The sequence below is a fragment of the Myiozetetes cayanensis genome, unplaced genomic scaffold, assembly GCF_022539395.1.
Source record: "Myiozetetes cayanensis isolate MyiCay16 unplaced genomic scaffold, myiCay2020 scf2-11, whole genome shotgun sequence".
In the NCBI taxonomy this organism is placed as follows: Eukaryota; Metazoa; Chordata; class Aves; order Passeriformes; family Tyrannidae; genus Myiozetetes; species Myiozetetes cayanensis.
The window spans coordinates 36,660,343-36,684,036 of NW_026087411.1; the positions used below are offsets into that span (position 1 = coordinate 36,660,343).

At 40.6% G+C, this 23,694-nt stretch overlaps 2 protein-coding genes across 3 annotated transcripts in view; both read left to right on the forward strand.

Moving 5' to 3' along the window:
* The first annotated feature begins 3,073 nt into the window (after positions 1 to 3,073).
* On the forward strand, positions 3,074 to 5,268 carry MAP1LC3C (microtubule associated protein 1 light chain 3 gamma). The gene is made up of 4 exons (XM_050315217.1): positions 3,074 to 3,154; positions 3,242 to 3,297; positions 3,429 to 3,535; positions 4,514 to 5,268. The coding sequence occupies exons 1-4, from the start codon at positions 3,097 to 3,099 to the stop codon at positions 4,722 to 4,724; spliced, it is 432 nt and encodes a 143-aa protein (XP_050171174.1). The 5' UTR covers positions 3,074 to 3,096; the 3' UTR covers positions 4,725 to 5,268.
* Positions 5,269 to 19,099: 13,831 nt separating this feature from the next.
* Positions 19,100 to 23,694, forward strand: part of LOC126639886 (uncharacterized) — a 42,162-nt gene continuing 37,567 nt past the window's right edge. Inside the window, exon 1 of one of the 2 annotated variants that reach the window (XM_050315216.1) lies at positions 19,100 to 19,450. The gene's annotated coding sequence lies outside the window, so the exon portion shown is untranslated. Of the gene's footprint in view, positions 19,451 to 21,216; positions 21,293 to 23,694 lie in introns of those variants that run through there. The other variant, XM_050315214.1, reaches the window with a different exon arrangement.

Sequence of the window (23,694 nt, forward strand, 5' to 3'; positions counted from 1 at the left end):
GCCTTCTGTACTTAACCCCTCTGCCTCTCTTACATATCCACCTGTGTTCAGGATTATTAAGTGCTGGATGGAATTTATAGCCAGAGCAAAGCCCTGCTTGTCATCTAAATTTTGCTGTACTTGGATTAACTCAGTAGCACTTGCACACTGACTGAAGGAGAAAAGCTAATCTCAGCTCATGCCATAGCAGCGTGCTTTTCACCACGTAACAGTGAATCTCTTCCACTGGAACGTGAATCACTTCTAATGCCATCCAGATTTTTATGTTTATTGAGTTTTTCTTGACTAAGTCTGACCTTGGGTTTGCCTTCATTAGGTTCAGCTACTTGGCAGGACAGACTAACAAGCTTCAGTTCACCTTCAGGCTGGGAGCCCTACCTCCTGAGCTCTGGCAAGAAAGCTTTGGTTATTTAAAACATCACTGCCCTCACCTTACCGATGTCCTGGATGTTACTTCTCTGGTGAGAGAGTGGTAGAAGTAACAGGGCACTGCCTCCTTGCTTGTCCTTGGCCACTGGTCTGTACATTAACCAAGCAGGGGATCAGCTTTCAGGGACTGGCACAAGCTGCACCTGGGGAGGCATCTCCCAACCACGAGGAAAGGCAGGCAGACAGGTGGTTTGTTTTAACCCATGCTCAGGAGGCCTTACAGGGCTTTTATCCATGATGGCATAGGAGCATCAGAGAGTACTGGCAAGGCTTCTGAAGGTAGAATGTAGCGCAGTTACCAGATTTTAGCTGTATGCTTCCTGCAACAGGAAAAATTTTGGCTAGAGCCTCATAGCACTCACACATGCTACTTGAAAGCCCTGATCAAACCACCTTGGTTGTTTGGTTAATGTAGGCAGCTCTTGATCCTCACCTCCACAGTAGCTCACAGATCCACCTCAAAGCAAGGCTATTAGTCTCACAGCACTTGCAAAACGTAGATGCCTGCCTTTGGGTATGCCATTGTGTTCCTGGGACACATCTGAGTGTTGGAAAGCACTTGCAGAACAGATCACTTCAATACAGAGACCATGGATATATGTGAGAATTCAGTTACACAGCTGCCAGCTGGGTATTTCAGTGCAGGAGAAAGTGCAGGTGCTATGCAGGCACATTAGCCATGCCATTCTCTCTACCTCCAGAAAATGTAACACGTTTACGTTATCAGTTGGCATATGCTCACTAAAGGCATGGTTTTGCACTCTCTTAGCTCTCACAGACATTAGAGCTGTAGCTGATCACCAGGCTGGAAATTCGTCTTCTTTGGCTCACCCTCTTATTAGGTATTCACTTTTCTCTCTAGAAGCTGCTGTAGGAGCTTATGATTATGAAAAGAAACCACCTCTCCCTGGGAGCAGGGGTGCTGATACTTGAATAGAGCCATGCTTTTGTACTTTGTCTGCAGTGAGAGGTGACACAGAAAGCAGAGCACTGCTGTAGCATGTTCCCTCTCCTATACACACAGTGGATCACAGATCTTTCTACTGGATCTACTGGGCAGAAACCAGCAGGAGTGTGTGGAAAAACCAGGCCACTTCCTGAACAGCTTTGGAAAGCACCACTGTTGACCACTCCAAAGAAAAAACTGATCTCCACACATCCTTCTGCAGGCTTTGTTCCTGTGTTGTCCATTCTGTTGCTTTACCCTTCAAGTTATTCTTCGGTTCCTTCATCTTCTTAAATATGTCTCACCATACTGAGTTATGGCATCATGTCAGTTCTGTGGCATGCATACTCCTTCACTCATGCTTCCCCAGTCTGTCACCTCATCTCTACTCCAAAGAGCTTAAGCTAGACACAGCTATGTAAGCAAACCCCTGGGCTTACCTGCCCTGATGCAGAGGTCTATCTACTCATGAGGACGAGCTGTATCCAAACCATTCCAGCATAGGCTTAAATGCTTTCTCAAAGTTCAGAGCTCTTGCTCATGAATCCCTCAAAGCAAAATGTCTTCTCTGCCCAATAAAATTTGTGGATGCCACATGGGGGAGCTTGTGCTGTGGCTAAAGCTCATCACTTCCAGATCGAGCGAAAAGGACAGCTCAGCAGTATTAACAACTTCAGCTGCTGAAAACACTCCCTTCTGCACAGGCTGTTTGAAAATCATGCCATATACATACATAGTGCACACTCATTTTAATAAAGATGTTACTTTTCAAAATTATCGTAGGTGACAGTCATTGAGTCTGCTTTGAAAAAGAAGTCAAACCTATAACTCATAAACTGTAACTCATAGCCTGGTAGAATCATAGAATCATTTAGGTTGGAAAAGCCTTGTAAGATCACTGAGTCCATCCATTAACCCAGCACTGCCAAGTCCACCACCAAACCATGTCCAGAAGTGCCACATCAAATAAATAGTGAGCAAAATGATAGATTTAATAAAATGAAAATTCCTGTGTTTTAAAGAGATAAGCAAAGCAAATGAGTAATGAGGATCAGTTCCAGATGTACACTGAGATGATTTATATAAACAACAACTAGCCTGGAGTTAACCCTTAAAATCACAACCATGTCTTAAGAGACAATAAGAGAGTTAAAACTTGGCTCTCCAAGTCATTCAGAAAATAAGCCATCTGGTAGCCTGAGATGAAAAACGACATAGGGTTTTTGGTGTGGGAGAGGTGTTGTCGAGTTGTTGTTGTTGCTGGGTTTGTCGGTGTTTTTTTTTTTTTTTTAACCAAATAATTCGAAAGCAGTTTGTAGGTATGAAAAAGCCTGACCACGTGGAAAGACAGCTGGGGGCAGTCCAGTCCTGAGCTTCACCCTCCAAACCACCCCGCAGGGTAGTCGAAGACCTCTCACAAAGTATTGCATTGCCTTGTACGCAAAATACCTCGCAGTTCGGACAATTTACATCAAACAAAGCAGCGCACGGAAGGGACGCCGCAGGGCGGAGGGCCGGGCTCACCATCGGCACATTGCCTGGGGGGAGGAAGGCGGCCGAAGGGATGGCCCCCCTCTCAGGGCCGCCCCGCACGGGCGGGCTGGGGCGGCCGGGCCGGGGCGGGGCGGGGGCGGCCCCGGCCCCATAAGAGGCGCGGGGCGGTGGCGGCCGCAGTGGCACCGGGATCTGCGGCGGGAGGCAGGGAAGAGAAGGAAGGGAGAATGCAGGCGGTGCCCGGGACCATGGCGACCCGGCCCTTCAAGATGAGGAAGAGTTTCGGTAGGGGTGGGGGTCGCGGAGGGGCTGCCCGGGGGCTGCGGGGCCGCGCCCACGCCTAACTCTCCTTTGCTCTCCTCTCCCGCGCAGCCACCCGTCTGGAAGAAGTAGCAGGAATCCGGGCGAAGTTCCCAACAAAAATTCCGGTAAATCCTCTATTTTGTTGTCGGGTGGTTTTTGCTAATGTTTTAAAAAGTAGCGTTGGGAACCTCTCTCGGAAATGTGGGCGGGGAGGGGATGCTTTAGGTTTTGTTGAGCATGACTCTAATTGAAACAGGTAATTGTTGAGCGATACCATAAAGAGAAATACCTTCCTCTCCTGGACAAAACCAAGTTTCTGGTTCCCGAGGAGCTGACCATGACACAGTTCATAACCATCATCAGGTGGGTAGCTGGGGCTGGCTGCTGCTCTGCAGGCAGGTATTTCCTGGTGCTTTGCTGGGGCATCTTGCTTGCCTTGCTAGGGAGGAGGATAAAGGTGTTACTAATGTAATGGCTTCCCTTTCCTGCAGCTTTTCAAAGAAAATGAGCAGTTGTTTTTACAGGTGCATTTGGGGAAAAAATGGGTTCTGTGCTTTTTTTGAATCTTAAAGTCTTCTTCTCACTAACTGTAGTGAATAAAGAGTCCTGTTCTGCTTTCTTCCTGCTTGATGGATTTGGTACAGGGGCTCTGTGATTTTGTTCTCTTTATGACTGTCATTGCCTTGCTCTCTTGCTGCATCTAGCTGAATGTGCTCAAGCTCAAAGCACTCTGAAGTTTGAGTGGAATGAAATGTGCTTCTAAATTGATTTTAACGAAACGTTACAGGGAAGAAGTCTCCCAAAATATTGTGTTATTTTCTGACAAAGTATGAAAGCTATGTGCTTTCTAGCACACTTCTTAAAGTATAGGAAAAGACCTTTCTAGATTATAACTCTTGTAAAAGATGTTTTTGGCTCTTGGACAGTTTAGATCTTGATTCTTGTATATAATGTGTGTGACAAGGACTCTTCTTTTGAGGGTAGTCTTTATAGTGAGTGTAACAGGTATGTTTGTGATGGAACCCTTCACAAAATCTGTACTGCAGGAGCTTTTGGGTTCCACTTGAGCTTTCCCCTGGTAATTGTGAACTCAAAGCCCATGCTCAGTAGTACTCATAGTCTAACCGTGCAAGCCTTTCCTCAGAGCACAAGCCTTTTGGCTTCCAACCATAGTTAACTTCCTGCTAATGGAGACATTAAACCACAAAATGACTTTATGCAGAATTTCTTGTATATAGTTCATGCAAATTGGTTTGCTTAATGTATTTCATAGACTGAAGTTGAAACCATAACAAATTTGCTAATGCTTAGTCCTTTATTTCTCCTCCCTTTTTCAATTAGAAGCAGGATGGCTCTAACTGCTACACAAGCTTTCTACCTTCTGGTGAACAACAAAAGCCTAGCCAGTATGTCTTTGACAATGGCAGAAGTGTACAGGGACTACAAAGATGAAGATGGCTTTGTGTATATGACCTATGCTTCCCAGGAGATGTTTGGATGCTGTTTACCCACTGCTCAAGGGAAAACTATGGAATGCTTTCAGAAAACTTAAGATTGGGTCCATGTGCTGCAGCGAAGCAGTTTGCTATGAATCATGCCTGTGACATGAACCTTGGAGATGCTCCTTCCACTGTGAGCTCTTGAGCTCTGTAGTGAGGAGTTATGACCCCAAAGCTGGCAGGACCAGCTTAAGGCAGAAAAGGTGTTACACTTTTCCTAGGTAATAATTTGGATATATATTTTTATATTTGAAGACACTATGGGTTTTTTCTTTTTGAACTGCACCTCCACTTTTCTTGCAATACCAATCTTTGTTGTGTAACTGATTTTTAAGGTGTCCTTAAAGCCAAGTCTAAGAGTAAAATAAAGAAGTTTTTTAAGTATTGAGTTGCATATTAGTTTTAATCTGGGGAGAGACTGTTGAAGTCTGTCTAGGAGAAGGTCTTATAATAATTCTGGGAACTTGAGCTCAGTGAAGCACTGCTTGCGTAGCTACTCTGAATTTTTGAATGGAGTGTCAAAGCTTAAGTCGTGTCACCCACAAACAAAATCATACCTATTAATGGTTCATTAAGCTATGTATCTGAGCTGTGAGATTAAGTAGGACTGTACTAGTGCCAGAGCAGTATTAAGTTTAACACCCGGATAAACTACTGTCAGCTGTTACAGAAAACACTATCTGTGATATAGATAACTACTTGTTTAAATAAGCAAACTGATTGCTAGTTAGCAGAACTGAAATGTGGATAGCATAACTTGAAGAGTAATCAAGTGTTCAAGAGTCTATTCTTGCTCCTGAATGTTGCTGTAGATATTGTTATATCAATCCCCTACAGGCACCTGCTAATCAGTTACCCAAAGGACTTCAGTGAGCCTTCTTTCAAGGATGGATAGAGTTAAGTCATGTAACTTGTGCTTAAGAGATATTCCAGTGTCTCTAGAAAATGTCAAATGTCATGTCCTAAGATGCTGATTCATCTTAATATACAGTCTTGGTTCTTAAACATGTGTTAAAGGAACATTTGACATGAGTCTTAGTCTGAAGTATTTCTCAAGCTATCTTTCCCGGTCCTCTCATATGTGAGGAATGTATCGCAAAGCTGGAAACGCTCTGATGATGCATGATCAGCGTAAAACACCAGGTGATTTAGAAATCTGTCACAGTGTACATTTAATTAATAAACCTCTGGCAGCCTTAGTTTAGGATTGGTCAAATTGTTACAATATGATGCAATTCTTCTGTTCAGTACTAAACTGATTTGCAGAGTGATTAATGTAGGAATTACTAGACTGCAAAGAAAGAAGTGTTGACAGTATTTAAATTATGCAAAAGGAAGGAATGTATGTGTAAGCTTTTTGCAGTGGTTCTCTTGCATTAATAATCTCTTGAACTTGAAGCTCTGAGCAGACCTGGGTTTGAGCCTCTAAACCAGGGGATTTAGAGGAGTATCTGCCTTAGTGAAGGTGGTGGTTGCCAACTCATGTTTCATGAGCTGAGGAACAAAGAAATCATTGAACTGACCGACTCTGTGGAAAGGCTAAGTCTATGTCAGTATAGGTTATGAAAACACGTGGGCTTTAGGATCCCAGAACCAGTTGCTTGGATATATTTCACTTATGCTTGTCATGGAAACAATTTCCATTGCACAAATTGAACTCAAATAGTCATTTGTTACCAGCCCTTAGGGAGGCAGAGACACCTGTTTGGCAGGAGCCCCACACAGCAATGTTGAACAGCTGTGGGAACCTTGAGGTAGGGAGAGCAAGGGAGTCTTGCTGTGTTCAAGCTCTCTTGCCAGTCTAGAGGTGGGCTAATATTTTGCTTCATTGGCTCCTCTGTCTTCCTGTCTTGTGTGATACTTGGTACATGAAGAGAGAAGCACTACAGATTCTTGGCTGGAGCAATTTCGTCTGACAGCCAACTTTCTTTGGTTTGTCACCTAGTGGCTAAGGTATAAGTGTTGATCCCTTCAGCACTTGTTGACATTAGGCTATGGTGTCTACAGGCTGAGTCACAGATCCAGCCAAAAAAGTTACACAAGGAGAAGGTCAGTTAGAGGTAAAGAAGGTAAAGAGCATCATTATAAACCTGTTTAAACCGGTCTGCTGAACCTAGAGAGAAGCCCTGTGAATTGGGAAAGCTTCATCAATGGGTAATAGTAGTTGACTTGCCCTTCTACCAGATGTTGAAGCAGGTAGGATATTAACCAGAAGTTCTCATGTAAGAAACCACTGACACTGCTGGAGTTAAGAGGGAAATACAAAAACATCTGAAATCTGAGGCTACAACCTTGCTGTGCTAAAAATGCTGTTTTAATGAAATGTGCCATTCATGTCTAATGTGTGCCTTCACAGTGACTGCTCTGGGAGCAGGATCACTTTCAGATCTGAGTAAATGTCACTCCTGAGGTGCATGCTGTAGGCTGTGTGCACTCTGAATGCTCATAAGGGTGACTGGAGAAGAACACAGTAGCATTTAAAAACAAACAAAAAAAAAGAACACCCATAAGCTCTCCTGGTCAAAAAAAAAAAAGTCTTACCAGTGCATTTGAATTTCAAGGGAGTAGAAAACAGTGTGCTTTTTTCCTATGCCTGCTAAGATGAGAGATTCAGCTATCTGTATTTTCCTTAGATGTCCTATGGCCATCTATAGTCACAGTACAACCTGTGTACAATGCTTTATGGAGTGCAAATTGGCATTTGTTGCTGCAAGGCAAACATCATAACCCCAGCTTGGGCTTTAGCACATGAGCAACAGCAGGAGCTTTCCAAACTGTTTAGATTTAAAAATGACTTAACGTTATTTGTTGGTAGAATCAATAAATGAATGGGAATAGTAATCTTCTTGCTGAAGTATTGCAGGCAACAACTCTTGTGAATTTAGATGGGCTTTTTTATTGTTTTCCCATGCTAACTATTTCCAGATGGTGGTAGTTTCAGGATAAAAATATTTTGAACAGATACATGGTTAAACACACTTAAGTGACAGGCTCTATCCTCCTCTGCAAAGGCGTTCCTTTGTTTATGTAAGGGACAGTAAATTAAAAATGTAGAGTGAAATAATAGGACAAAATATAACCTTCAGCATCAAATTGCCTTGCTGTATTCTCCTTTCAAGAAAGCCTGTGGAGAAACTATAGGGGGGATAACAAAATGACCTAAGCATGAGAAAAACAGTTTTTGAAAAACCACATTCTAACTTACAAGAATATGAAGAAGGGGGGAAGAGAGGGATCATTTCTATGGAAAAACCTCCAAGGGATCCCTGAAGATGATTGAGAAATGCAATTTCATCTATATTACAGTGCAATCTACGTACAAAACTTGTAATGGCACACATACTTCCCTCAAGGATCACTGTTCCAAAAAGATTTCTAGACAAGTCTTAAGGTAGCATACTTTTTTCATAGTTTTGAATCGCTTTATTAAAAAAAAAAAAAGAGAAAAGGGCAACCAAACCCAGATTTCTGCCTATGGATATGTGGTTAGTTTATTTAGTTAGTTAGTTTATTTAGCTTTCCTAGGATGCTTTGAAATAATTAGTTTTACCCACTTTTGAAATAATTAGTTTTACCCACTTCTCTTCCCTGATGTTTTTAGGTTGGCTACTGCTCTTCCTATACATGCATACTTCCCATAACATGCAAGGGCGGCGGAGTCCTATCATAAATAGCAGTGTGACCCTAGTTTAGAAGAACAGGAATATAATTTTAGTGAAGGTAGCTAATGCCCTTTAAGTTCCTCCCCAGAAAGTCATGATCACATCACTTTCTGCCTGTTGTTTTTCCTGTGATGCCTCTCTTGTGACTGCAATATTCCTACACACAATTGTAGCAGTGCAGTCCATGTGGGTTTTGAAGAACATAAAGCAAGTCTTGATGCCACAGTTTGAAAAGCTGCACTGTGCCTTCCCCTGCAGGGGCAGACCCTCAGGAGGGATGGAGTGTACCCAGCTGGGTGCACATGGAGCTTCCAGAGCAGGCAGGTAGGGACTGAGGAGCAGTGGCTTGGGTTGCTCAGCACTTACATCATGTTCTTCAGGGACTGTAAAGGGCCTTTATGAGGCTGCTCATGATTTGTTGCAGGGTGGGCTTGGCTGATGGTGTTTATGTTTTCAAGTATTTCTAGACCCTGACTTCACTTTTTTTTCTATGTATAACAGTATGGTCTGGATCTTAATCAGACCTTCAGCCCAAGCTTTTCTGATGTCAGAAAAGATTGTCCTTGATGGCAAAAAGAACCAGCTTCATCTGCTGTTGACTAAGAGCATCCCTAAAAGTTTGTCTCATTCTCAAGGACAGAACCAAGACAGCCTGCCAGATTGATTTGTAGGGAAATCTTTAGGTCATCTAACCAGTGGGTGAGGAGAGGGGATGAAGTGAGCCAGGGGGTTAAGCATGCATATAAGTGTTTCCACCCAAAGCAGCTGCAGCCATGCACTTCATGAGCCTGCTTGTGACTGCCTGGAAAGCGTGAGATTCAGTGTGACCTCACTAAGGCAACCGTTAGACCCATTAACTCACAAAGAGAAGTTGTGAGAAAGAAAACTTGCACACACATGCTCACAGATGGAGGGTGGATACAGCCTTTTCCTGAATAAAAAGTGAACTCTATCCATGGAAAAAAAACACACGGGAGGGTGCTGAAAGGAAGGCATGGTGAGTAAAGAAATTCTATTTTTAGTGCTGGCACTACTTCACAAGGCAACTTGGCCCTTACTCTGAGAACTTAAAAACAATGTGAAGTGATAGATATGAGTATGGTCTCTGTCTGACCCTTCTCCCCTAAAATGCTGCATCTGTGGTCAAAAATTAAAAGTCAGATAGTGATGTGAGCTGCATATTTGAATGCTGGCTGGCTGAGGAAGAGTAACTCATTTTCCAGCAGCTTGATGCATTAGTCACCAGCAAAATAAGAGCCATCAATAGAAAAAACAGCTGCTGTGCTGCAGGTGAGGGCAGGATCACCAGCTTAGCGCAGACACATCTGTGCTGTCTAGACTGTCAGGGCAACCCAAGCATTGCAGAGGTTATGGAGATAATTTTGCTATGCAAAACTCTATTGGCTCTGTTATAAACCTGTCAAAACTGTCAAGAGAGGCCTCAGGAGAAATGCTGCATTTTCCTAGGAGGCAGCTGGATTTGGTTTAACCCTCAGCTCTTCCTAGCCATCCTCATGCTCACTGACTTTTGTTCCCATTCTTTTTTTGGCAAGGGACCAGACCTTCTGCATTTGCAGAACCTGTGTACAAGTTCCAAGATTGCTGAAAACTATAAATAATATGTTCTTAGTTGCCATGTAACAAATTTGTATGAGAATTCATAGCTGTTCTGCTATTCAGCCTATGTTGGACCCACAAAATTTGGCTATGCTTCAGTCACTCTCAGCCTTTTAAGCCTCTGTCAGGTCTGAAGCAGCAGTTCAAATGGGATGGACACGGCTGTTACTATTTGGGTAGCTCCCCCCTTCCAATGAATTTTGTTGAGACAAAATTTCTTGAATCAGCTGAAGAACAGCTGTGTTTCATCAGTGTGAACTCTTTTTGCTACAGGTACAATAAGGTGGGTTAATGTAGCAGCTTAATTTTATGCCCAGCTCATCCAGATGATTCTGCCTTGAAAGGAGGATGCCTCACATGAGCTCATCCAGAGGCAGGCTGGTGAGAGGTGACAGTCTCCAGAAAGGGGTTGGTGCAGAGGAGGGCAAGAAAGTGATGGGGGGGATCTGCTACTGGTATAGGTAGATCTTGAAGATTGTATGGGTCTGCAGGCTAGTCCATCTCAGGACCTTAAAGGAAAGTTTCATTTGTTTCTGACATCCAAGGCAGCTGGCCCATTAGGCAAGCATGGAGTAAGATTACTGTCATGTGCTTCACAGAGGAGCATCCTTTTAACTCAGTGGATAAGGAACTGGGGAGATCCTGCTATGATTCCTCTTTCTCCCTGAAGAGGCTGAGCCACAAGCTCCACACTGTGCACTCTCAGTAGAAGCATCTCCCCAGACTAAGCACAGAAAATTAACTTTCTGCTGAAGCTTTCTTTAACTTTCTGCCCTAGAAGCTAGGGCCTTTGGAGGTAAGCCCAGAGTAAAAGCAAAGGTGTGTGGCTAAGGGTTGAACCCAGCTCCCCAAATACACCGGCAGCCTACCTTCCCTTTCTGAAAATAAACTATCCAGCTGCAATATCTGTGAGAGGCTTCAGTTTTACTAGTGGAAAATTTAGGCAAAACCCTATCAAGTAAATGAAGCAATTCCAGTAGAAGCTGGAGCAGGGACTGAAATTACTGCCTGGAGCCATAAAGGCTGCTAGAGAGCTGAAGCTACCATGTTACAATTCATGGGAGGAAGCACTTATCCACAGGAGGTGGAGAGAAGAAGGAAAGGTCAAGCACTGTAGCAGACATGAGAGATTTTATGTTTAAGTTTCTGGAAAGTTTTTCTTCAAAATATGGTTTTGCCAAGTATCTTGTTTCCTGATTCAAACTGCTGTATTTTTTTTTTTCCATCAAATTAGTTTTGCTTAAGCTGGTTTGTCAGGAGGGAAAATCCAAATCTCAGTTTATATTTATAAGAGGGAAGAGGTGAATTAAAGAAAATGCTTGTTGACTATAAAGTTACACCTCTGTGACTGTCATAAAAAATTGCAATATGTATGAGAACAGGCACTCCAGCAACACTGAAAAGCCAAAATAGGGGTTATTCTATTTTAGACATTTCATTTTAAAATTAGGTGGAGCTTACTGCTAATTCTCAGCATAGGAAGTTTTGTGTTTTGTGGGGACTTTGGATGGTTTTTTGTTACATATAAATGGGATCCACACACTTTTGGTTTGGCTATGGTTTATGATGTTTAACTAGTGAATGATTTGTTAACAGCAGTACTGCATAACAAACTGTAGTGGAGTACCTACATGTCACATTGCAAAAAAACAGAGCATGGAGGTGCAGGGACCAGTTTGCCAGCACATGGAGAAAAGAAAACTATAATAATTCCTAATACTTTTGCATATGTAAGATCCATAGCTGGCCAACAGTAATTTGCAGAGTGGACATCCTACATATAGCTTCATCAAAGAGAACAAGAAATAAGAAACTGAAGGGTGTGAGCAGTTAGAAAAGATGTACTTGGTCTCTCCAAAAGTGCTGTAATGAAATCAGCAGAGTTTCTGTAGGCTGATGCCTTTTTCAGAGCTTTCTCTACCCATAAGTGAGTTCTTGAAACAGTAGGGGCTTTAGGATTCTGACAATACTCACAAAGCTGTTTGGGTTCTCATTTAGAGGAATAAGCCTGTCTTCATGTTAGTCCTGACTTCCTGCATTTCCTATCCAACTTATCTATTGTGAGTCAGGAAAAACTCTGGAAGGAGATTCTAGTGGTATGCTCCCCTGGCCCTTCCACAACTCTTTCCAATGCACTTCATTTATGAAACACACAAAACCTACACACACTATATGTACTGCTGAAACACAGTCTCCCATGAGGAAGGGAATGACCAAAAGTACAGTTTCTGAAACAAAGGAAGAAAATGTCAAGAAAGTTATACAGAGCTATGTAGTGAGGCTCTTGGTATCGAAAGTACCTCAAGGCTGCACTCCAGATACACTTCAACACTTGTCATGAGGTGGGACACTGGAGAATGAGGATGAATGGTTGAAACACAGCTACAGGAAAATCCATCCCAACATGTGTATGCGTGACAGAAACTGCACAACCAGAGTGCTTTTTGATAACTACTTTCTTTATGCTGCAGTTCACTGGTATCTAAATCAAATACTTCTTTAATAAGTAATTACCTCTTAGTTCTCCTTGTAGTTGTATGGAGATACAGAACTTGTGTCCTGCTGCATCTTTTCTGTGTAACTAAAGCCAAAGCTTAAACTGCAGTTTTAGGAAAGGTTTGAATAGTTTCTTTGAAAGCACTTTGGCAAATGCAAACAAGGAAAGGCCACAGCACCAAGTAAGGAGCCAATTTTGTAGATTCACACCAAAAAAAGTGTTTTGAGAACTACTCTGCCCATTAGTGGATTTGTGTATGAATCTCAGCAGAGTGTTAATGAAGTAAGAAAGCAATAAATCAAAGCTGCCTTCAGTATGTTAGAAGAGCAAGAGTACAACATAACTTGTCTATGCACAGACTGTGAAGCTGAGTAGGTTATTGGTGGTTAACTCTTTGGAGGATGTTGCAGTCAAGTTGAAAAAGACAGTCATGCTACAAACTGAATCTTTCAGGCTGTATGTGTATACCTTCTTAATTTAGGGCCTCCCCTTCTGGAAATCTGTTAACAAACCCTTGGTTTTTGTGAGATTAATGCTTTAAGGAGTCCAGATAGCAGGGACAGCATCAGGAAATTTGAAACATATAATCCCTTGGTTGGGCTAGAATTTTTCTCTACATTTGTATTTTCTGACCCTTTGACTAAGCCCATGAATACTGTTTGTTGTATTTATGTAGTTATCAAAGTTAATGCAACACTGAAATCTGCTAAAACCTCTGTCAATAACTGTTTGAGATTTTTTGAGTGATGCTATATTACGCAAACAATAAAAATAGGTGCTTCAAAGTCATTCTTGGTCTAGTACTGGAACACAAGAAGAAATAAATCAGAAGATTAGCTAAAAATCCACATCTACAGCAGGCCAGAATTCAAGGCTGAGACTGATCTCAGTGCTCAAAATACAAGTGTCTTTTCCATTAATGAATTTGGCCCAGTTATTTTTTTACTAATTTTAAACAAAGAATACTTGAACAGTGATTCCAAAACTGTAGAACTGAGGTCAGAACAAATCCTGGTACTTTGTGGGGTCTGAAGTAAACATGCTAAATTAAATCAGCTAAATTTAATCAGCTACTAAACCTGAATACTTATGTTTACCAGTGAAAGGATTTGTAATATAAAAACTGTGCTCAGACTCACACTTAATGATACTTTTATTTATACACATTTTCTTTCTGAGGAGTGCTCAGAACCAGTTTTGGCTCCAGAATAAATTGCTGAAGAGCTGTTTATTTAATTTTGCTTATTAAGTGTGAGCTAAGCACTTTATAATGACCTATTTTTACAAAATACTGGAAAGAGATGTTTTCTTTATACCTAATTCTTTGCTTACTTTGCACCAGAAGTCATGATTGCATTGCAAGAGAACACAAAGGAAAATCTATACACGCTGGAGGTCTTTCTCCTAACTGAAATTCTAATGATCTGCTTGACGTCATGGAACTTTACAAAGGTTTAACCAATGTCATCTCCTGCCTTTTGCTTCTTACTGCTGTTTGCTTCACATCTGGGTTTAATCTCTGGTTAAACAAATCAGAATTTATAGAGTTTACCCCAGAAACTGAGACCTTTCTTCTCTTGTCTCCTTGCCCACATACAAAGTGTTTGCTAATAGAACTCGTGCTTATCTAACACCCTTACTCACTATGCCTTCTAAACAAATAAAGACATGAATCCAAAGGCAAAAAAAAAAATCCATATAATCGCTTATCCTGTGTATCTTGTAGGTTTTGCAACAAGAAACACAAAAATGTTGGCAAAGATCTTACAGGAAGAATGAAGAGGGCACTATTCAAGAGGGATAAACAAAAAATGATACATTTGGACAGGAATGATCAGCTGCACAAATACAGGTTGGAAAACAAGTGGGTGGTGGCATTTCTTCTTAAAAGAGGCCATGGAGTATACTGAATCCCAAGCTAAGCAGGAGTCAACATTATCACACTATTGTGAAAAAATCAAACACCACACTGGGTTTTCTAAACAAGCAGAGCCTGCAAGATACATGAAATAAGCCTTCTGTGCTGTACTCAACAGGGGCAGGGCTTCAGCTGAAATACTGTGTGTAGTTCAGACACTGCACAGCAAGGAGAATATGAACTACCTGAGAATTCAAAGATTAATGACAATGAAGAGAAATTTCGACTATGTCCTCTCACAAAAGTTGCAAGAACTGAGGTGGTTTAGCCTCAAGAAGGAAAGGCTGAAAAGGGGACATGACATTCCTCAAGATAAGCTCAATAGATCATTGTAGCACAATGGAGGACTTGTTCCAGAAAAGCTTCTTGAATACTGACAGGCATCAATCAAAACCCACCATTCTGAGACTTTGGTGTTGGGGACAGAGGGACTTACCTGCTTTAGCCCATCGCTTCTCCCTTCCTGCCCCTTTGTTATGTTTTCTGTTTCTCTGATGCTACCATGTGCAGCTATATCATGTTTTTCATTTGCAACAGAGCCCTAATCAAGGTTTGCCACTCAAATACTCTTTGTGTGTATGAGTACAGCAGGAGGGGCAGAGAAAACATATGTGACACCACAAACTCAACTTCTACTGTCATGTCCAGCCCCCCTACAGCAAACTGACAGACTCTTTAAAACAGGTGACACCACAAACTCAACTTCTACTGTCATGTCCAGCCCCCCTACAGCAAACTGACAGACTCTTTAAAACAGAATGCTAATGCCCCTGTGCCATAGATTACTTATATATTAGAAAGGGGCTTTTTAGACCCTGCCCACTTCCTCATACTGTTCTTCATCTGAAATACAGAACCTCTTTATCTGGTTTCTAAAAATATTTAGAAAGAAACACAATGACAGAATTGCAAGCAGAGTAACAATGGTCAAGAAGCATCAGAATGTTAACATTTTATAGGGCAACAGGAAGTGAATTAACGAGGAATGCAGATTTTATAAATGGTTTTCACCAGTTCCGTCAAAAAGTCAACCTCTTCCAGTGTATCCCCTGACCTCCACAATTCTCTGCCTGGTCTTTGGTGTGGTATCTGTGTAGTACCTTGACTACATTATGTATCATAACATTTTTTTCCCCATTCTTTTATCTCTATTTCTAAGAATTTCATTCTTTGTTACTTGTCATAAGGTAGAGACACTGTTATGGGTTAAGTTTTACTGCCATATGTGTTTGCCTATGCATGTATCTCTCTGATGCCTAAAGTCTCCTTAAAGTCAGTGGGCTGAAAACACAGAGGTTAACCAAAATCAATTTTTCTTTACACGTCACCCACTCACACACACACACACACACACACACACACGATGTACAGGTTACCTTACTTTCACACCGTTCCTTTTATAGGTCTGCTTTCAAAGACTTTATACCCATGCAAGTGTATGGGTGTGGTTTCAAAACAGCGTGTGGTTTAAATCCGTGCTGCTGCTGCTGAAAGTGTTTATGCTTGAAATTAAGCTGACAAACTCCAGGTCCATGATTCAGCTGTCCCCATGAGATCAACAGAGCCCCTACAACTGGGGAAGTGTCTTGGATCACTCGGCCACTCACATAAGTGAATCCTTGATTAAGGTAAGTTTTATGTCCTTGTTAAAGAAAGTAAAGTTGAACAACGAAGTTACGCTGCAGCTTTCTACGAGTCAAATGGCAATTACAATTGCTGGACCATAAAAAAGTCATTATATTACCTACGATACTTGCTATTAATTAATATTACTTAAGATACTTGAAAACTCAGAAAGGACTGAAAGCTAATATTGTGACAGTATTTTGAGAGAGTAAATGAGTCAGCAAAGGTAAATACACATCTTCCAGCCTGATATCAGTAATGTCAAGGCATATTAAGGACTTGATTAACTGAGAGTTTAAAAGGAAATGAATATTGATGCTAATCTGTGCTTATTGAAAATAAACTTCCACTTAATCTGTTGGATGCCTTGGTATTACACAGCATTTTGACTAGAGCTAGAAAAACGCACTAGCACATAAGCAGATCTCAAAAAAACTGCAAACTGCAAAATCATCACCAAGGAACTGTACTTCTAACTCATGTCTGTACAGCCACGTTTCTAGACCTGTGCTGTTTTTAGCACAGCATATAAAACAATAATTCAGAAGAAAACCAAATCAATCTTCCCCACCATAAATTTACCACTGATATAGCCTGCAAGATGTTCAAAGCACAGTGATCAAAACTGAAGGTCGGGTCATTGCTACTGGGTGATGTGAAGGTGATCACATACAGCTGTAACAGAAAAGCCACATATAAAGTCCGACTACAGCTATAGTTACAGGAGATGGTAGCCACGATATGTTGCCAGTCATTGAAAAGGCTAATACAATCCTTGGATATGTGAACAAGGATTTAGTCTTACTTCTGCACCCAGCACTGGGATGACTGCTGCTATGTTCAATCTAATGATTACAATTCATGATCGATGTTGCAACTTGGAGAAAGTTCAAAGAATTGCCAGGAGAATGATCCAAGTGTTGGGAAACAAACCCCTACTTTGCCTAGAACAGGGATAATAGATGGCTAAACTACTCTTTTTAAATGCCTAATAGTTTATGCAGGAAGCATTGATAATGGGTTTTTCAGTCCAGTAGATAAACATATCACAAGGTCCAGTAGGTAGGCATTAGAACTAAATGAACTACACACAGAGTGATTTTTTTTTGTTTGGTGAAGGTAATGAACATAAGAGAAACCTGTTAAAAGTAACAGTGGATTTTCTATCTTTAGGAATTTTTAAATCAAGGTTGGGTGCTTTTTGAAAACTGATCTCTACTTCAAAACCTCAGTTAATGATAATGAAGTCTTACCATTGTTCCATGGTAAGATGGCTGTTGAAGGCATTGTATTATGTTTATATCTATGTGAAAACTAGCAAGAAGGAAACAGAAGTAAGAGATGGAATAAGGACAAAAAAATGGAAGAATGAAAATAAATACAGGGGTTTATTGCACTTATTTATGTTTTTGAATTGCTTGTTTTGATAAAAATCTTTCTATCCATTATTGTTTTAATGACATCTTTCATTCACTTTCCAACATGCAACATTATTATGCAGTGCCAAAGAGCAGAAATGGTTCAAGCACAGCTAGCTGCATCAGATGGGTCTACCACCTGTGTTCTGTTGGTATAATATGTCTTGGCATTCTCTTGCAGTCATGGCCCTTGAAGAAGACTATCGTTCTTTTACTGCCCAGATCCATTCACATCTGAAAGCTAAGAGGTGAAACAAGGTACAGTTTGGCCTCGTGTGTTAGGATGACCTTGGGGTCATCCAGAACTGGGCATATATCATTTAACATTTCTGTTTTGCCATGCAAGCTCCAGAGACCATAACTGACATGGCATGGAAAAATAGATGGGTTAGAGAGCTAAACGGAAAGGAGGGATTCTATTTTTTTTCCTGCTTAACAGCTTGTGGCTACTCAAATGTGAAAGATGGTATGAGTGTTGATTTCTTTATAATATTCTTATTACTTTCAAACACATATCTCTCCCTGATGGCACTGGATTCCCCAAAGTGGAGTGAGTGGCACAAAAACATGGAGTAGGTAGAGCGAAGTAAACACAAGTCTCACCTGCTCTGACTTTCAACCTACCTAAGCCCCAGCAATGAATCAGCAGAATACCGTCTGATCTGCTGTCACACACATCAGCTCCTACCTGCCAACTTTCTTCTATTCTGAATCTTCCAGATAACTCCTAGCAGCTGTCTCTGCCTCCCTACACATGGAAACTTTGCCCTACTCACAGAGCACAATGTTTTCACTGAGCCATGGTAGAAAAGACAAGTCAGTTTTAATCTAAAAGTAGTATATGCTTTGTAATCCTGTATTTTTTAAATAGTCTGTAAACTCAAAGATTTTTGGAAATAAAAGTTTGCATTGGTTTGGCCTCTATGAAATATCAAATCTCACTATAACTATACTGTATTACTGACAGCTGCTATTCCTGGCTTTATTCCACTCTCAAAATGTTTTCTGTCTTAAACTATATGTTTCACGAAGTTATTTGAAGAGTGTCACTAGCTAAGACTGTTGAGATGAATCATCCCTCCTGCAAAGGTGTCTTGGGATATGCAGCAGAGTTATAAGAACATTAACTTGGTTACACAGCGTAAATAAAGTCATACATGTCAGTTGTGCATTGCTGCGACAGAAAAAGTGACACAAATTTTAAGAAATCCTAACTGATGTGGAATGAGCTTTCTCAGCCTAAATTGACTAAGAGGCAGCGAAGACATATCTTTAAATTATAACAGAATTAGGCTGTGCTTGTGCATATTTATTACAGGGGCCATTGTCAAACACACCTCTGGATTTCACTGCTGATGTCTACAAGATTTTGGCAAGAGCATCATGGTCCACCTCATACCCAGGTCTGTCCAAAGGAATCTGGAATCCCTTCCCTCGCAGGTTTGTTGCATCTTCAGCCACAACGGAAGTTGAGATGTTCCTACATCCACTCCAGGACATCTCTGAGATGGTGGCAAAACCTCTTTCAACAGAAGTGGCAGATGTATATCCTAATCTTTTTTTTGTGGGCTTTGAGTATACTGATGTACCGTATGTGATAGATATCCATCTCCACTTTTAACTGTGAAATGCTGAAAAGGAGATGATAAGTGACCTTCATGCAGAATTTGGGAGCTATGATAGCTCTGTTTCCTGATTAGCTGGTCTCTCGTCAGCTCTAGGTGCTATTTTCCCTGAATCCCTAAGAGCATGGCTATGTGGTCACTTCAGTTCAGTACAAATCTACTGAAGTGCTCCATAAAAGGGCAGAACTACCACCTTTGTACTCATGGGCTGCTTTCTTGCAAGAATATTGTCTTTTTTTATTTTCTTGATACTAGTTTTCAGACAAATAACGTTCTTTGGCCTCATTCAAAGGATTGCTGTGTGCACATTAGAGGGAAGACACAGAAAGCAGCAGGGAAAAGGCAATGGGTTACTGAAGAGAAGAAAGACAAGGCCAATCTTTTCTGGCAGCAGTGAAAACATCTGCTAGGATAAGGTAACCACATAACAATGGCCTAGGGTACCTTCTTTTGCAGAATAAGTCGTTGGGAACATAGGCTACCCTGGCATTCTAGATGAATGACGACAGACATTTACAGTCTGTTAAGCTGAGGCAAAAGTTCCTTATCTAGATCTCTCCTTCATATGTCATGAGTGCTAAATAACATTGCTAGAATGCATCGGTTCGAGCATTTACCTCCCTCGTTATCCAAGATACGTCACCTTTCCATTCTTGAAATGTCCAGCTTTAATGCTACTTGTTCAAAGTAAATTTTCTTGTGAATTTCAAACACAGAACAATTGAAAATTATAAGGTTTTGTTTAAAAAATATAGTTAATGAGAAAAAAAAAAAGAAAATAAGATACATTTCCCACTGAAAATAAGTCTGCCAACCATTTTCCAGCAATTGAGTTCACTTTCATTGAGCCACATGCAGAGAAACAAAAAAGACCCCACCAATTATCTTTCTTACCGTGCTTTTCAGGGATTATTTTGCCTCCCACAAGCTGCCAAAGGCACTTTTTGAGCCAGAATCTTTGGTCCAGTCAAGTCAGGTTCTGGGCAAGCCTGATGGGTAAAGCTAAGGTAGGTTTGATTGATGTTCAAAGTCCTCAGGTGCTGCAACTCCCCAGGATACAGGCCAATGCCTGGATTTAAGAACATACACTGGCTCTAACTGATGTGTAGTTTCCCACAGTCCTGAAGTCCAAATATTTAATCTTTCCTGAAAAAAAAAGACGTGTTTTTTTGATAAAAGGTCTATGATAAATAATGGGTTCTCCTGCAGCACAAGTGGAATAGACCTCTCAATGCACAACACCAAATTTATTTTTGGAAAAGGACAAATAGAGCCAACTGAGTGATCTCACTGGCTAGTGATTTCTTTGAAATAGTTTATCACATACGTGAAAATACGCTGCATTACATCAGTTCAGAAATAATTTTTGTTTTCTTTTCAATTAAGTTATAGTATTTTTCTTGATGTTTAAACTTCAGCATGTGTGAGTTCAATGACATTATAGAAACCATTTCTCTTTGTACCTACATATGCATATAGTTGTTCAGGAATACAACACTGGAGAAGTTAATGATACATGAGCAATATTTAAAGGTAGATCCACAGGTAATTAAGAATTATAGTAGACTCGTATTTCAACCTCTTAATCTCCAACAAACATACAGACACATCCACATCTGAAATCCATATCCCATATATAGGAGACTGAAGTTTTCCAAACTTAACTTAGTGTCATTTAAATGAGAAATCCACAAAACCAACTCAAGTATTAATGCTGATCGCTAGAGCGTGCCCAAATTTCAGAACAGATATAAATGTGGGAGATTTAACACTTTTGCACTCCTTCTCCTGCAGGCACAGCTGAGGAATTTTCAGACGATCTCAACCACCGCTACATTGGGAGAGTATTAGGTACATGTCTCAAGTGCAGAAGCAGCTTTACAAGTTATACTCCAGACAATGTATATTAGACACATAACTCACCAGACTAATGCATTCTTGTGTGTCGTCCATTCATTTAGTATTGTACAGAACAAACACCTTTGGTGTCCTGCTGACACGCAACTCCTTTCCAAGAAGATTGTTTTATCACCCAGAGTTACAGGCAAGAAGAACTTTTGGGGCCAGGAGAGAGGGGTAATGAGATGAACATTTGTTCTTAGAATTAGAGCTGAGTTTTAATTGGCTGAACATCCCTCCTGCTTCCTTTTACACATCCCTATTATTCCATTCCCCTCATTTTAGATTTTCTGGTGCAGAACCTAAAATAAATCAAGAGAGGCAGTGGTGCTCCCAGACCTCCTAAAAGGTGACTAATGGTAAGTTTATAGTCAACCTTATGGATTGCAGTTTTTGGGTTTATCTTTTTATTCCATTCCTTTCTGACCATCCGTGACCCTCTGCAGAAGGTTGCATTCATAGTCCTATAATCAGGTTTCCTTGCTGATACAATTTTCGAGATGCTTCTAGGTGATTTCAGGAATGCTGCCTCCTTGTTACAGTGCAGAACTGTTTTGACTCTGTCACTGGTTTACAGGAGAACAGCCTCAGTTTTGGAGTTTCTGGTTTTTAAAAAATGAGGACAGTGCTGTTGCTGTTTTTTGCTTTGAGATGAGATAGGGAAAACTATAAAAGCTGGAATGACTACGGTTGTATGTGACACAGTTAATACACTCTGTCAAGCAGGCAAGTCCTCCAGGAAACTCAAATCCTTACGGAGATAACAAGGTATGGCAGAATATAACATAGTAAGTAAAATACAATTGTGATGAAGTAACTTCCTTGACCTGCCATATCTGATGATTTCTGGTATCACCATGAGTAGAGGAGCCCAGACCGTTCATCTTTTCTGACTGGGTGCATTAGCAAATCACTAGTAGCTATCAACTTCCTAGCTATCAGGTCTCTAGAAGCACAAATAAAGTATTTGTGAGTAATATAAATACTCCTCTACACATAGGAATTGTAAAGTTACAAGTTTCAGTTCAGAAGGATGTACGCCTAATAAGACATCCTTTAATTTTTATGAATTTTCAATGTGCATATCTAGACATAATCTCCTGGACTACTTAGAGCTTGTTTATAACCACAGTGGGTGCTTTTCAGTGAATTTATTATTTCAATCTCTAGAAAGGAGTAAGAATGAAGCAAGAAGACAGGGCTGAAAACTCAGCTCCAAAACATTCAGAATTCATTAAAGAACATTAATATAAAAAGGGAAAATCAGCTTCCTCATCAAGCATAAGAAGATTACGAACAATTGGTTTGAAAGTCTCTAAAGGCCCTTTTCGTTTCTGGAAATATTATAGACATGGAATAGAAGGAGGATCTTACACAAAATTAACTACTATGACTGTGAGCAAAATAAATGTTTCTGTTCCGTGGCCCACACAAATAAAAAAATTCAATGAAAAATTGGGATTGAACCATTATAACCCTAGGAGATTTTCTTGCTAGTCTGCAAAATGAAATAAAACCCCAAATGAAAATAAAGTGCTACTACTATAGACTTGACACTAATTGTTTTCAGCTTCAACTTGGTTGCATTCAGCAACTAGTATTCTGTCATCCTAAGTGGGTATGACTTACTGCAGACATTTGTCTAATATAAAATCTTCCAGACATCCTAGAGTTTACTGTTAAGATTTCTGAATGGGTCTACAGGTGAGTGCTTATATACAGAATTTCCTTGTGCTTCACATCTTTGCAGACATCAACATTTAATTTTTAAACTAAAAATGAAATATAGCCAGAAAACTGTATTAAGCATTTAACGAATCTACTCAAGGGAAGTTACTTTAGCCATGATATTGAATCCCCCCTGCTGTATTTTCTTCATTAATTCTTTTTCCACCTATAGTTTATAATTTTTTCTTTGCAGAAACAATGTTCATGGTTATGGGCTGACATCCCATCTTTCCTTAGTCTTCCCTTCTCTAGACTAAACAGTGCCAATTCCTTCCACCCTCCCTCATGCTGCCTCTAGAGTGTTGCTCATTCTTTTTACTCCTTTCTGGATTGTCTCCAGTGTGTCTACATTTTTCTTGAAGTGTGGTGCCCTGAACAATACTCCTTGGTACTGGAGAGTATCTAGGACAGTGGAAGAATTACATTACATACCACACATTTGTACTCCAAGACCATTTATTTTGCTTAAATATGGTGATAGTTGGTAACTGCAGGGAATTTTTTTATCTATTCAGCTGAAAATTTATATTTGGAAAGAATCTTCCCTTGTAAAAGGCGAGTTCAGGTGTGATCAGGGTCCTAAGGCCAAAATTTGTGAAAGGATGTAGAAGAGCATCTTAAATGCTTCCTTCCCCTTACAGGAGGGTTGCCACCATGTGTTATGTCACAGGAAATATCAGGAGTGAAATGAAAAAGAAAATAATAAAGAAGTCTACATTAAAACTCCATACCTGCAAATAGATTTGTGGGGATGCAGGAGGCTGACTTAATGGCAATCCCATGTGGCTAGCCATGTCTGTTAAGGAACTACGGCCCTTTATCCCTGATCCTATTCAAGTGCATAAAGAAAGGACAGATAGAGAATAAACTATTACTTATGTCTATTAGCATAAAATAAACAGGAATAGTTGTAAGCTGCAACAAGAAAAAATTTGCAATAGAAAAAGATGTCTGAGAATCCACAAGCTTTCTCAGTGAGCATTCTCCAGAAATTCTTAGGAGAAACAGTCCTGTACCTATTGACACATTCTGA

Coding starts and splice junctions, on each gene's coding strand:
- MAP1LC3C (XM_050315217.1), top strand. CDS start 3,097: ATGCAGGCGGTGCCCGGGACCATGGCGACCCGGCCCTTCAAGATGAGG. Junction 3,298..3,428: donor AGTTCCCAACAAAAATTCCG/GTAAATCCTCTA, acceptor TAATTGAAACAG/GTAATTGTTGAGCGATACCA. Junction 3,536..4,513: donor CAGTTCATAACCATCATCAG/GTGGGTAGCTGG, acceptor TTTTTCAATTAG/AAGCAGGATGGCTCTAACTG.